Genomic DNA, 14,104 nt, shown 5'->3' on the forward strand with positions numbered 1-14,104 from the left:
TAAAGTAATCAACACTTGTCTCCCTCTTATGGATGTACCCACTTGATTTTGACTCATAACAACATTGTTTGTTATTGCTTACAAAAGGTAATCCATGGCTAGGTGCCTTAATAAATGGGAGATTGTGAATTTACATCCTACATAGGTTCATCCTTGCAATGTCCCAAAACTTGTTCCTCCATCAACATAACATCTTTCAACCATGCAGTAATATATATCCTTCTTTGGGTATACCTTTCAATTTTGTATTGACCCCCCTGCTACACAGACGAGACCATAACACAAATATAAATATTACCATACAAAGAAAACTTATAACGTGTTACTAAAAAATATACAAGCACAATCTTCATATAGATTACATCATTTATCAACATTGAATATAAAATTTGAACCTCAATACTAGTCAAGGACTTGTCACCAACAATATCACTATCTTACTTGACCCTGTCATCATAATCTTTAATACTCTCAATTATAATTCTTCTGCTAGATCCATGACCAATTGTAACATCTCCCATTGCTTCCCTTGATGGAATAACCACCACAATAGATGTCTTTCTTTCTCTCTCAAATAAACTATAAGTCAATAGAACTATCCACACACCATTTATTCAAACTATATAATGTTGAAATGACTGCAAATGATAATTATGTTAACTATTACCCTCACATGGCCACCAATGGAAAACATGGGAGAAGTCCTAGTTAGAACAACCTTGGTCTCCTAAGAAGGTGAATATAAAATGTTAGTGATTTTACACATTATTTTTTGTACTTGGAGGATAATATTTTTTAGGGTGTATTCAAAGCACAACATCTTACTAGTGTCTTTTTCATATCCACATAAGGTAGCACTCTTTTGCCAATGTAGGGTTCCTCTTTCGTATCCACATAAGCCTTCACTCTTTTCCCAACATAGGGTGCCTCAACTAAACCATCGATCTCTATTAGTTTGTCACTTAATTTTAGCATTGTATAGAGTTTGCAATGACTCTAAAATTGAAGCCAACGTTGAGAGCAAATCACACCAATAGAAAATAGATTCATTAATAGTAGGTGCCGAGGTCGAATCCTCATAGATGCATAGATTGAATTGTATTATTGATGATAAGGGATTGGATCTCCACTTAGTTCTTGGTCTTGTAGATCCATAGAGGAATGATTCCATGTAATTGGTGTAAGTTGAAATTTCTCAAATGGGTTGCTCTTTTACTAAAAAAATTGTAAAAGTATTTTCTAGACAACTGTTCTTATTGTCAATTTCAAATTTCTGTAGAGGTTTCTGAATTTTGATGGTAAATTCTTTATGAAGTGAATTTTAAAAAAATGTAAATGATTAATGCCAATAACTTTCTACAATCCTGAATTTATGTTTGTGACCCTTTTGGATTAGATTGTGTACTTAAGCATTGCAAACATAAAAGTACATGATTTTGGGGAAAAAGTTTAGTCCTTTTTAATAAACATCTACATATAACTTATATTGGGGCTACCTTAAATTTATATATATCTCTTATTTGTGTTGAATTAATGACCTTTCTTCAAAGAACACATTTTTTCCATTATTCAAAATGAAAATTTAAAATTAATGATATTGGTAAAGAGATCTTAATTTTTGTTTTTTAAATAAGAGATGAGAGAAATGGTTCTTGTAGTTAGGTGTTTGCAAATTACAAGGTCTTATACTACTGTTATCAGATATAAAGTCCATAACTTTAAGCTGATATGGTAAACTATAAAAAATCTTTTTTTATAGATCTATATATAACTTATAATAATATGAGATTACCCTAAATTTCTTGTGGGAGGTCCCTAAGTGTACTATGAAGGAAGCAACACATACCTCCTATTCATATTAGAATTGTCACTTTTGTTTGAAGAACACATCTTCTCCATCACTTAACATAACATTAAAATAAATATAAAATATAATACTTATATATAATAGACAGTATAATTCAATTGTAAATTTGATCTTTTATATACAATTTTGAGTTTTTAAAATATACTCACAAAATTATGAAATAATATTGGGAAATTCAAAGATGAATTTAATATTATGTAATCTCTTTAACTATAAAATTGTTATTTAAAAAAAAAAAATTTAGCTTTAAATATTTAATTTAATTAAGAGAATATAATTATATAAGTTTTTAAAAAAAAATTGTAATTATATATGTGAATTTCTAGTCTTAATTTTGGGACTGATTTATTGCAAATCTAAAAAGTATTATACATATTATGAACATGAACAATATATAAACATAACCATAAGATTATGTTTATATAATTTCAACTTGCACTGATACACAACACACACTCTGTCATTATAACGTTAACTAGGATAACTAACCCAGGGTTTCTAACACGAGAGAACTAATAAGCATGATTTTAAAACTTCATAAATCTTCAAAAGAAAAGTCCCCCAAACTGAGTCATACATATAGAGTCTAGTATTAATGATTCCTTAATGAAACACAACAAATGAAAAAGGAAAGAATTACTTCAATATGGCAATCTTCCACTTTCGTTCTTTTCAATATCAAAATTTATGATTTTTAACATATGGAGAAAATATACAGAAAGCACTTGTTGCTTTAAAGTTTAATTTTACAAATTTAACTGATTAAACAAAACTTTTATCTAATTTTGATTTAATTTTGACAGATTGAATTCTATGAACATTGTTGCTAAAGTTTTGACAAATTCTAACCCCAAATTAAGGGTTTTCTAAGATCAAGAAGACTCAAAGAAAAATCTTAATGGTATACAACTTCATAAGTGTGTATCTCAGATTTAAACCTTCCCAATCCTAACATGGTGTCATAACATAACACTAGCACAACATATATTATCCTACACTGCTTTTAAAGGCATTAGGAAACAAGAAAACCCACACTAAAATGATAAATAGACAATTTTACGAAAGAATGAGAGAACTACCTTCGACATAGCTAAGATGAACCCAAAGTCGATGATTTTACAAGAATAAATATGCAAAAGCAAACCATAAGAACAAACCCTAAACTGAGAGAAATAGAGGCTCATCACAAACCCAATTACCAAAATAACTAGATCACGAGATCAAGAAAAACATACATAGATTATTTTAGAAGCGAATTCTCTAACACTGTGTAAAACTTATGCCATCTATGACAAGATAACCCGTTATCCAACCACAACATTAAGAATCTAGTTTAAAGCATTGGCCTTTAACCCTAACAACAACATAAAGAAGATAACCTGATATCTTAAAAAAATGAAGAGTGATATATTAAGAAAACCCTACCTTTAAAAATAGATGCAATGATTTGCTCACCAATGCGCACCAAAAAATGAAATTTATGCTTTGTACCTTCCAAATTATGAAGATGCAGTGATCTACTCACCAATCTACGATTTTTTATTATTACCAAAATGATTATCCATTGCCCATTTCAAATCAACATGGACCAATAAAATAGAACACAACAATATATGGAACATTTATCATACTCAGAATTTGCGAAAACAAGATCTATGAAGGAGCGAAAACTAGATCTATGAAGTTGTGAAAACCAGATCTATGAAGTTGCGAAAACTAGTTCGCAAGACATTTCAATTTTGCTTATTGAAATATTTTCATTTCAAAGTGACACGTAACAAACCATCTTACCTACCATTCAAAGTCGGCCACTTTGACTCAAGTTACTTAACCATAGTTAAAATGATGCGATTTAGGCTCAACAAGTGGTTCGGAAAGCTATGGTTAACAGTCAACATGCGGTCAATAGGATGTCGGGAAAATGGTTCTCGAGGAAAAACACTCAATCACATCTGCTCCTCTGACACCCATGACCACTACTGACTAGCTCTATCCAGTACTTTAAGTACACGCTATATATGGAATGATTGAGACTTAGGCATGGACAAATCATCTAGAGCTTAACTTTTAGCTTATTATTAATACGTAGACCATATCATGTGTCTCATAATGATTGAAGACATTTAATATAATTTTTAAATATATTTTGTACTTAAATTCTAAATATTTTTATGAAATTCTATTAAAAAAAATCTTTCATGTTATTTTTTACATTTGACTTCTCTGTATAATTCTTATGTGCCTTAAAACTTCTTAGATGCAAGTGCTAATTAGACTCACCAGTAATAGTATTATATACAATATATTTTTAAATTTATTTATAAAGTATTTTCTATGATTTACATTTTTATCGAAATCCTGACACGAACAAAACAGCGCTAGGACTGTTTCGATGGACACAGGAAACGTGAAAAAATAATCCTCTTTCTGGTAAGAGAAATTTGAGCGGACTATTTCAGGATCAAGTTTGGTACTCGGGATACTTGCTTGCTCAGTTTAAATTTATGGTGGCTCTGTAATTTCGATGGATCTACTGGGAGAGGATGGTGTCGGTTACGAGCTTGCGAAGAAGTTAGATAGCAACGGAGGCTGGCGAGCATGGTTGGGAGACTCCCATTACATGCAGATGGCGCCGTACCTAAATAGTTTCTTGGCATGGAAAAATTTCATGTCTAATGCAGAGGATGGAAATAAATCAAATTCCCAAATCCATTTGCAGCTCAGGGTTAGAGCTCTCCTCTTCGACAAGGCCACTGCTTCCCTCCACTTACGATCATGCTCCTCTGCATCTCTGGCCTCTCTGCATCCTTCACGTAAGTTAATTTATTCTCAATTGCATCGGTTCTTTTCCTTCTCCAGTAAATTCTTCTCCAAGGTTACCTTCGGCCTAGATGTCGTCGATGAAGGTCATGTCTTGGGTTAAAGTCTATGGGGACCTATATCTGTAATTTCACCTCCAATGAGAACTCCTTTAACATTATGTAATTGCCATTTGAACTCATCCCTGTCGACTCAATCCCTTTTCCTTGCACCTTTTTTTTTTGACAAGACGAGCCCAAGATCACTGTTATCCATTGTAGCAATAAAAACTCTTCTTTAGTGAAAAAAAGGATCACTCATTTTCCTTTCTGCTGGCCGAATCCTAAATACACAGTATTTTTAAGGAGTGAGTCATACTACATTGATTAACTCCTCCAAGCTTTTAATTTTTTTGAAAAAACATGATTTTTTTACAGAGTTACCGAAGGAAAAAAATAACAGTCCATCATTAATAGCCAATTCGGTAGTTTATTCTTAGATTACTGATACTTGTATAGTTATTTATCTATTTAAATTTTATTTTGATTTCATCTGTTCCATTCAACTCGGGCTCCATTCCGTCACCTCTATCCCTGAACTTCTATTTAGATAACTAAGTTGGTACTTCTCTTCATTTCGACGATGGAGTCTGATTCAAAATGTTAATAAATAAACAAATGCAGTTGAATCCACAAGCTAGAAATCTCATTCATGGACGAGGAAAGACTCATGCCGACTAAAAGGCATCAAAATTACAGAATACACAACCCCAGAGATAGGGAGTACAGAAGACAGGTATGCAAAGAATGAACCAGATCAACAAAATCTTTGCTCACTGAAAGGGCTTCTTAATATAAGGATATGACGCAGTCCTGGTTAGGGGACCCAATAGACCATGCAGCCCTTTAGAGTTAACCCAACGAACATACTTTAAATAAGGAAAGTGCACAAATTGGCACTTGTTTCAGTCTTCCCATGATAGATAATGATCCCAAACAAATTATCAATAAAAAAAAGACTGGTCACAGCACAAATCTTTGTTCAGACTAGGCTTAATATATTCTCCTTGTTGCCAATCTCCCAAGTTTCACTTACAAAAGCATCAACCAACCTCTGCAACAGTCACGATTGAAGATTTCCATCTCCATAGATAAAGGAACAAGAAATAGTTATGGAAGTTGAATGATTTGTAATTATTCCCTTACACTATTTTAACCATAGTGATTTGCTTTGAGATGACGTGCAACATTTCTTCCTTCCAATGTGTGGGAGTGCGAATGATTATGCCAAATGTTGCTGACAATTGTGTGCACCATTGTACCATCATTGTGATCTGCTCTATTGCAGAAGACTTCTGTTTGTTCAGGTGACTTTCATTCAGTACATCTGTACCTAGCACACAAGCTTTTAAGTTCTGTGCTAAGATCTGCTTTACTCAAAGCATTGTTGAGGCAGCACTATACAACTGTCTACACAAGATTTGTGCAAACCATATATTTTCTTAGTTCGTTTTTGTTTTATGAGGATCACTCATATGCTTGCATGCTTCTGCATTGCCATTATTGTTACCTGAATGTTCTTTGCAATCAATGTTGAATCCAAGTTGGATACTTCCCAACAGCTGCCTCCAAAGTTTTTGATTTTATTTCAACATTCTTCATTCCTTTGACTTTTTGGTTGATGACTGAAGAACCAGTTGTATTAATCTCTTCCTCCACTCTACTGTCATTTGGACATATGCCAAAGATTGTACTTTACTGTCTTTAGCACATAATGACTCCCTTTAAGGAAACACAGTTTCTCCTCAAACTACCCTTTCCAGGTCTTCTTGATCACACACCTTATCTTAGAAGCACCTCATTTTTCATAGGAGCCACATCTGGGACATACATGAAGGGGTCAGAATAAGAGGTATCTTATTATTGGAATCTTCTAGATTTCCTTTGTTGCTGATTGTCTTACCAGATATTTGGATTTCTTGTCTCTTGCCCTCGTTAAATTTAGGTTTTAGGGCAGTTTACTTGAAAATGATCACGTTCTTGACAAAAATTGCCTTTGAAAATAATTTTCTTATAGTCAATTATCTGAGTATAAAATAAATCTTATAGTTTCAAAATGATGGATTTGGGAAACCCATTAAGAAGATTAACTTCCACTCAGATGTGGGATGCTAATTTTTTTCCTTTGGGTGGAGCCGATGTATCATACATCCAATAGCATTTCCTATTGCTTATAGATCATCCTCATTCCCTAAAAGTAATCGAATGGGAGTCTTTCACACACCAGCACCTGGGAGGGTGTCCCATTTATTGGATCATTATCAGGTATCAATTGATTCAGGAACAGACTCCAAGTGCCCATTGAACAAGGGCCACACAAAAGTTATAGTCTTTCTTCTCTGTGATAAATATTGACACAATGGAAAAAGTAAAAAGTAAAAACCCACACAATATCGATCTAGCTAATATTGGCTTCAAATTACTCACTTTACCAGTGATTTGTAAGAGAGCTAGACATCTATGAAGCTGCCCATCAAAACATGCTAAAAACATTGGATCAAAATCAGGTTTCAATTGATTCAGGAACAGACTACAAGTGCCCATAAAAAAAGGACCACACAAAAATTATAGTCTTTCTTCTCTGTGACAAAGAAGGATGCAATGGAAAAAGTAGAAACCCACACAATATTTGATCTAGTCAATATCTGCTTCAAATTTTCATTTCCATCCCCTGGATACCCACTTTAGCAGTGATCTGTAAGAGAGCCAGACATCAATAAACCTGCCCATCAAAGCATGCTCAAAATATTTGATTACCAGATACCATTGATTCCCCACAAGGAAATATCAGCAAAGGGAATATCACTCTAGTGTTTAACCATCTGAAGATTTTTTGCTGTCATGCCATGGAATTTGGAAATCCACAGTGACAAAGGCATTCAGATTCAATGGTAGCGTTATCCTAGCACCCATCCAACTGTAACCTTTTTAGAGGATCGGGGCACCCTGAGAGTGGCAAATAGATAAGTCACTAGAAAACAGGACACCGAGAACTGGTGGCTTTCACAGGGAAGCCAGGGGAACACAAAATGCTGAAAACAACTCATAAATCTGTTGAAATTCTTTGTCCAAACTGAGAAAAAAATGTGTAGTATTCAGAACCAGGAAAGAATGAAACAGGTGCACAGGTGCAGTTACCAGGAAGCCACTTGGATACATGCGAAGCCTTAATATTTTTTATTCCTACCAAATATTTCCTGCTCGTTTGCATTCTCAATAAACTCCTCGAACCTTGATTGCCTTGTTTTTCCTATTTTTATTGACCTAACCAAATATTCTTTTCAGGAAATTGGGCTGGAAAAAACAAAACTTGTATATGAAATATTTATTTGAAAAAAATCTTATATATGAAATATTTAACCAAAAAAAATCTTATTCTTGTGTGTCACACCCCACCAAACTAGGGTTGGCAGCCCACATTTTGCATTCCTGTGATCCACCATGTAATTAACAAATCATGGCGTTGGGGAAGTTATTAAATCACATCCTCTCTTGATATTAAATCTGGGCAATAAGAATTAATAGGAGGCTGAATTAAGGTGAAGGGAATAATAATTTATTTTAATTGGGCACTCTAGATTAAAATAATTAATAAAGTCAGGCATTTCCTACGATAAAAGATTTTTAGTTAAAAACTCAATTAAGGTTCAAAGGAAGAGTTGTGACTCTTTAAAAGGGACAGCAATTGCAAATAGGTATTTCCCTTGAAGCATTATGAGAGTATAAAAGGGAGGAAGCCTCCTTTGTAGAAGGCGCCGGCAAAGAAATTTAAGGACTCAAATCAAGTTATAGTCTTGTGCATCATATCAGTGATTTGGTATGAATGATTAATACCACATGCAATCTGGTATGTTATATGATCTTTTATATGTTTGCTTTAATCAATTAATGGTAGGGATAACAGGGGAATACAAGGAGGAGAAACATGTATTCCTCAAAGGTCCTGTTCTAAGTACGTCACCTCATGGTGGTGACAGATAGTCCCATGCGGCCATGTGGGTGCAAAGAGTGTCCCACCCTTGGGCTTAGAAGGGAATGACATACTGGATATCCTATCGTAATCTCCCCAAATGCTTTCCATGGTTGACCATTATGTTAAGGAACTCGAATAATAAAGAGGAGGATAAGGGTGACAATGGAACAGGGGATGGCTATGGAATTCCTCACTAGATAAACCACCTCATACGGATTGCAAAGGGCCACACAATACCATGAAACTAAAAAAACAACGGATTGATTATTCTGTTAACAATTCACTCTTAAATAAAGTTTATATACGCTAATAATAGTGTATCTAAAAATAGACTACATGTGTATCTGAAAATAGACTAAATTTAAAAAACTAAAAAGAAAGCCTAAATAACCATTAAACTAAGGTTCTAGAAGAACAAGCTAAATATAGCAAGAACCTAGGAGGCTAAAATTTTCTGATAAAAAATGACAAGAAGCTACAAAACATTTTACAGTCAAATTTTTAGCCAAAATAGTGCTCTTCTTTCTTTGGCACAAATTACAAGGCAACAGAAATCAACTAACTAATAGGCTGCACAATCTCGGTGCAATAATCAAAATTGTTTAGACTGCTCTATTATATCAACTACAAGATAATAGAACATTTGGTGTGTTTACAAAAATATTTAATTTTTTTTCCCTTGAAAAGTATATGACAATTTCTTGCAGAATATTTGTGATAACAGAAAAATAGAATTTAGTTCTGGGGAGTCATCCATATGTAATTCATGTTGTTATTTGAACATAGTTTTGTCCATTTAATTTTTGGTTCAGGTATTGTAATTATTTGGATGGTTGCAACTTGCAAACACCTAAACCAACTGGTAGAGTCTTAACTGACAATTGTTGGTCCCTTAAACATGACATGCAGTTAGGGGTCAGGGTGCCGATTTATGAGAGGCCCTCCTTGTATTGCTTGTTTTGTATTTGAGTATTACCCTCAGAATAAAGCATATTATTGTTATGTTCCTGGTATGGATTCTTTTTCTTCTTAAAATGTAAACTTATTATCTGGTAGTGTGATTTCAGTAGTCAATATTTGGCACATTGTTGCCTTGACAAGATCTTGTCCGACATGAATATAGTCGAAAATGGGTCAGACATGAATAAAATCGAAGTCAGGCAATAGTTATTTATGATGGTGCAAGATAGGATGGTGGGAGGAAATGGGTGTAGTCAATATCAGACATGAATAAAGTCAAAGTCAGGCAATAGTTATTTATGATGGTGCAAGATAGGATGATAGGAGGAAATGGGTGTAGTCAATACACAGAGAATATCAATTCACTCATATGATCTTCAGTGTGACAGCATTATCGATGAGAGACAGCAAATAATTGAGTATATGTAAAATCCATCTGTGGTCACTTTGCTGTAGCTGAAAAGGTTGATTGACTGTTGGGCAATCTTCCTAGACTCCTAGCTAATCACTAAATTATCTTCCAAAATCTCCTTGCTGAATGAGACTGTATGTAATGTCCCCATCTTTTTAGCATCTCAGTGGAGTTCTTAGCCTTGACATTCTCTGAAGGCTAAGTGGAGAAATAAGGAGAAATTGATTAAATTAATTTCTAAGTCATTAAATAAAAAGGTGACTTTATATTTAATTAAATTTAATTAATTGCGAGTGCATTAATTATTGGAAGGGGGAAACTTCTAGTAATTTAATTTTCTAGAAGCCCAATTAATTATTGTATTGCAAGAGAGAAGCTTCTAATGAGTGCATTAATTATTGGAAGGAGGAAACTTCTAGTAATTTTTTTTTTTGATCGATAAATGACCGAAGCCTTGCTTATATTAATTAAGTTAAATAGCATACAACAAAATATCTCCATTCAAATGGGCACTGGTAGGAAAGAATGGAGAAGAAAACCTTTAGTCTTGCCTGGGACCGTGGTCCTTTGTTATTACAACATGAAAGGGGCATACCCCAGTAGAATTATTATACCTGTTATTGTTACAATATAATGGACGTAATCCATAAAATCACTTGATCTAGTGCCTCTTATGCCATATGAAAACCTGTTGGCTGAGAACCATACCAACCGATACTGTATGCTCCATCCATCGCTGAGTGTTAAAATCGCAGATTCCTTACTAACTTGATCATCAGAATGGTTAGTAGTAACATATTCATTAGCTTCCTGATTAGGTAAACAATTAGATAACCTAGGAGGGATAAAAAATAGGCTGGTTCTACTTTATCCAACCAAAATTACTCAAAACCATCCCCCTCATTCATTGTTAAAAGGCTTTGCCATATCCCACTTAATAAATTCATAGAGCATTTTGTCAATATAAATCAGTATTGACCAATATGGGAAATTAATTCCTTGTATGGCTAAGTCAATTAAAACCATTATTAAATTTAAAACTAGCTAAAGCCTTCCATAGAAAACTGAGATGTTCCTAATTTCCTTTTAATACATAAAGCTCTACTGCCATTCAAAGACAACAATAAACAACCAGTTATACTCTTAAAGAAAACCATATGCTGATTACATCCTCCAAAGATACCAAAAAGACTAAAGTCAAATTCAGCAGACAAGTGTTCCAAAAGGCCAGACAGAGCATGCTGAAATCAAGATTAATAACAAGAGAGCAGAGTAATACTTGAATAGATAATCTATGAGAAATTACATTGACAAGATCAGTCAGAGAATTACCCATTCATGCTAAGAGAATTACCAGACTTGATACTTTATACATGAAGATCAATCAGTCTGCATAAACTAAACGAAGACTACCACATAGCAGACTACTTGGGAACAGAATTCCTTGCTGAAACTGCCCATGATTGTTAAGAAATTTGAATCAAATAATTTAACTACTCTACTATAATACCGAATGATACTCTTAAGTTTTCATTACAAATCCAATCATTCATAACTGAGCATCTTCCCATACTATAATCGGAAAGAAACAAGCCGCATGAAAACCATTAAATTAGCTATAAAAAGATGCGAAAACCATGCTGCATACCAGTTAACTCGAGTGCCACAACTACTAATAATATCCACTTATTAAGAATAGAGTTATAACATATTTGCAGAGTCTTCTATATGGCATAAGGCCACTACTTTGACCCTCCTCGTTTTACAATATGAAGAACATATTGTAGAGCCATGCTACTGAAACAAAATCCCTAAAGGGCAGGTAGATACTTGATAGAAACTATATGAGCTACTGACCATATGATACTAAAAGCTATAAGACCAAGATTATAACAAGATACCATCAAATTTTTTTACCTCAGAGAGGCATCATTTGGCGAATATTCGGCCATCAACACAGAACGGAGCAGGCAGATGCACCCACCAAAAATCGGAGCTATCTTACTATAACCCAGGCACACCTTATTTCTTCCAAAACACCATAATGACTTCATGACTTCTGCAATATCATTAGGGTTTTCCGACTTAACACGGGGGGGGGGGGGGGGGGGAGAATTCAAAGGTGAACTTTTCCTTGCTGGGCTTCTCGATATTGGGTGTACAAAAGTCCAATGCCTCCAAGTTACCAAATATAACCCCCGGATGGATGTATGCATTAAACAAATTAAGATAGTTGCTGAGCCAGTCAATTCCATTATCCATCCTGATTTTTCTCCATCTAAGAAGGAATTGAAAACAAGATTCCATTTTTGGCCATACCTCATTGAAGGCTACCAGGTTCCTTACTACCAGTGTAAGCCGCCTTAGTATATTTGCCGCGACAAGGCTCCCTGGTGGGTGGTTCATGTACATTTCAGGAAGGGGTACTCTTAACATCTCATCCAAGCTCATAACCGCTTCTATCAAGCCATGGCACCAAATGGGATCAAAGATATTTAGACACAATTTCACTATGTCCCATTTGTTTATCTTGGCTCTCACCATACACCCAATGAAGGTCCCTATAATGTTGCTATTCGTCCTCTAGGTAAAATCGTATTTGAAGAAACCCTCTCCTATTGCCCTGCTGACTGCAATACGCGTCATTCCGTCAACTGGCCTCACCACCCTGTTCCATCTTTCTGGTTTAATATTGCCTCAGAAGGCCATGGTGCGAACCTGAGGTATGGAAAACACATGAATGTATCCATTTTACGAAGACAACATGCACAGTGACAAAGACATGGCAAGACCTAAACAAAAGGAACAAAACAAAATCTCATCGAAGACTCTAGAAACACCTCGATACTTCCTCCAATATCTTAGTGCCTTGACGTCACTTAAATGTAATCATACTGCAGACAACCCTTCAGAAGGAACCATAACAAAAGGAGTAATAAAGAGACCACACTAATACTATTAATGATGACAAACCAGACTGAAAAATAAGCATAACATGCACTACAAAGCCGAGATTTGATTAAAAGATCCCATAGTATATGTTAAGAAGATATATCTAAGGGCTAAAAAACTTAAAGTTATACCCACTAGCCTAACTAATATACCATTGATGGTGACTTAATATACTCAATGTATTATGCTACTCTTCCCTTTGCTACATTTATTCTTGGATAGAGGCTTTACCACTTACCATCCTTTATGAAAACTACATTATTTTAAAAGGACTACACCTTATGAAAAAGCAACTAAAAATAAAAACAAAAACTATAATCGGAAGTGTTTATAACATATCTTTGACAACCAAGGAGTTAACACCAATCGCTCCATCATTTGCTAAATAATCTGCCTTTCGATTACCTTCTCGATAAATGTGACATCCAGATTTCTGCAAACAGATCTAGGAGCCCAAGAACTTCTTCTAACTTAGAATTAAGGACCCTGTTGGGGGTTGCTCGTTTCCTTATCGCATTTAAGACAATTTGTGAGTCACCTTCAATAACGATATTTGATAATCTTAACTTTTGACATAGTTGTAGACCTTTTTCTAGTGCTTCGAGTTCTGCCAAATTGTTGGAAGTAGGATGAATAGACATGGCTTTTTTAGTAATCCATTTACCTGTGTCATCATTAATGATACAGCCAATACCTGCTGTTCCTGGATTGCCTCTAGTTGCCCCATCAAAATTAAGTTTTGTCCATCCCTTCGGAGGGGGGGACCATTTACACGTTTCCCTTGCCTCCTTGCTTTTCTTAAAATAGACAAGTGGAGGATTAATCGAGTTCAGCCATTTCTTTTTCATATGACCATCCCAAATAGAAAAGGAGCCCTCTTCTTTTCTGAAATTCCTGAGATGGAAGTTAGCTGGGAGTTGGATTTCCTAAAAGCACACTAATTATTGGAAAGGGGGAAATTTCTAGAGAATGCAATTATTAAATATTTTATTTCCTTCTAGAAGGGTGAAGGAAAAGTATAAATAGAGGTGAGAGCTCCATTGTTTATCATCCGATTATTGTGAATTGCATTTGATATTAAG

At 34.6% G+C, this 14,104-nt stretch overlaps 1 protein-coding gene across 2 annotated transcripts in view; it reads left to right on the top strand.

Moving 5' to 3' along the window:
• Nucleotides 1-4,221: 4,221 nt before the first annotated feature.
• Nucleotides 4,222-14,104, top strand: part of LOC149567088 (transcription initiation factor TFIID subunit) — an 86,103-nt gene continuing 76,220 nt past the window's right edge. The window contains exon 1 of one of the 2 annotated variants that reach the window (XM_089820306.1): nucleotides 4,222-4,680. In XM_089820306.1, coding sequence (XP_089676432.1) covers nucleotides 4,392-4,680 — 289 coding nt within the window. In that variant the 5' untranslated portion in view covers nucleotides 4,222-4,391. The remainder of the gene's footprint in view (nucleotides 4,681-14,104) is intronic. The other variant, XM_089820307.1, reaches the window with a different exon arrangement.

This window comes from Cupressus sempervirens, chromosome 3, assembly GCF_028749045.1.
Source record: "Cupressus sempervirens isolate cs-2001-9-10 chromosome 3, ASM2874904v1, whole genome shotgun sequence".
Lineage (NCBI taxonomy): Eukaryota > Viridiplantae > Streptophyta > Pinopsida > Cupressales > Cupressaceae > Cupressus > Cupressus sempervirens.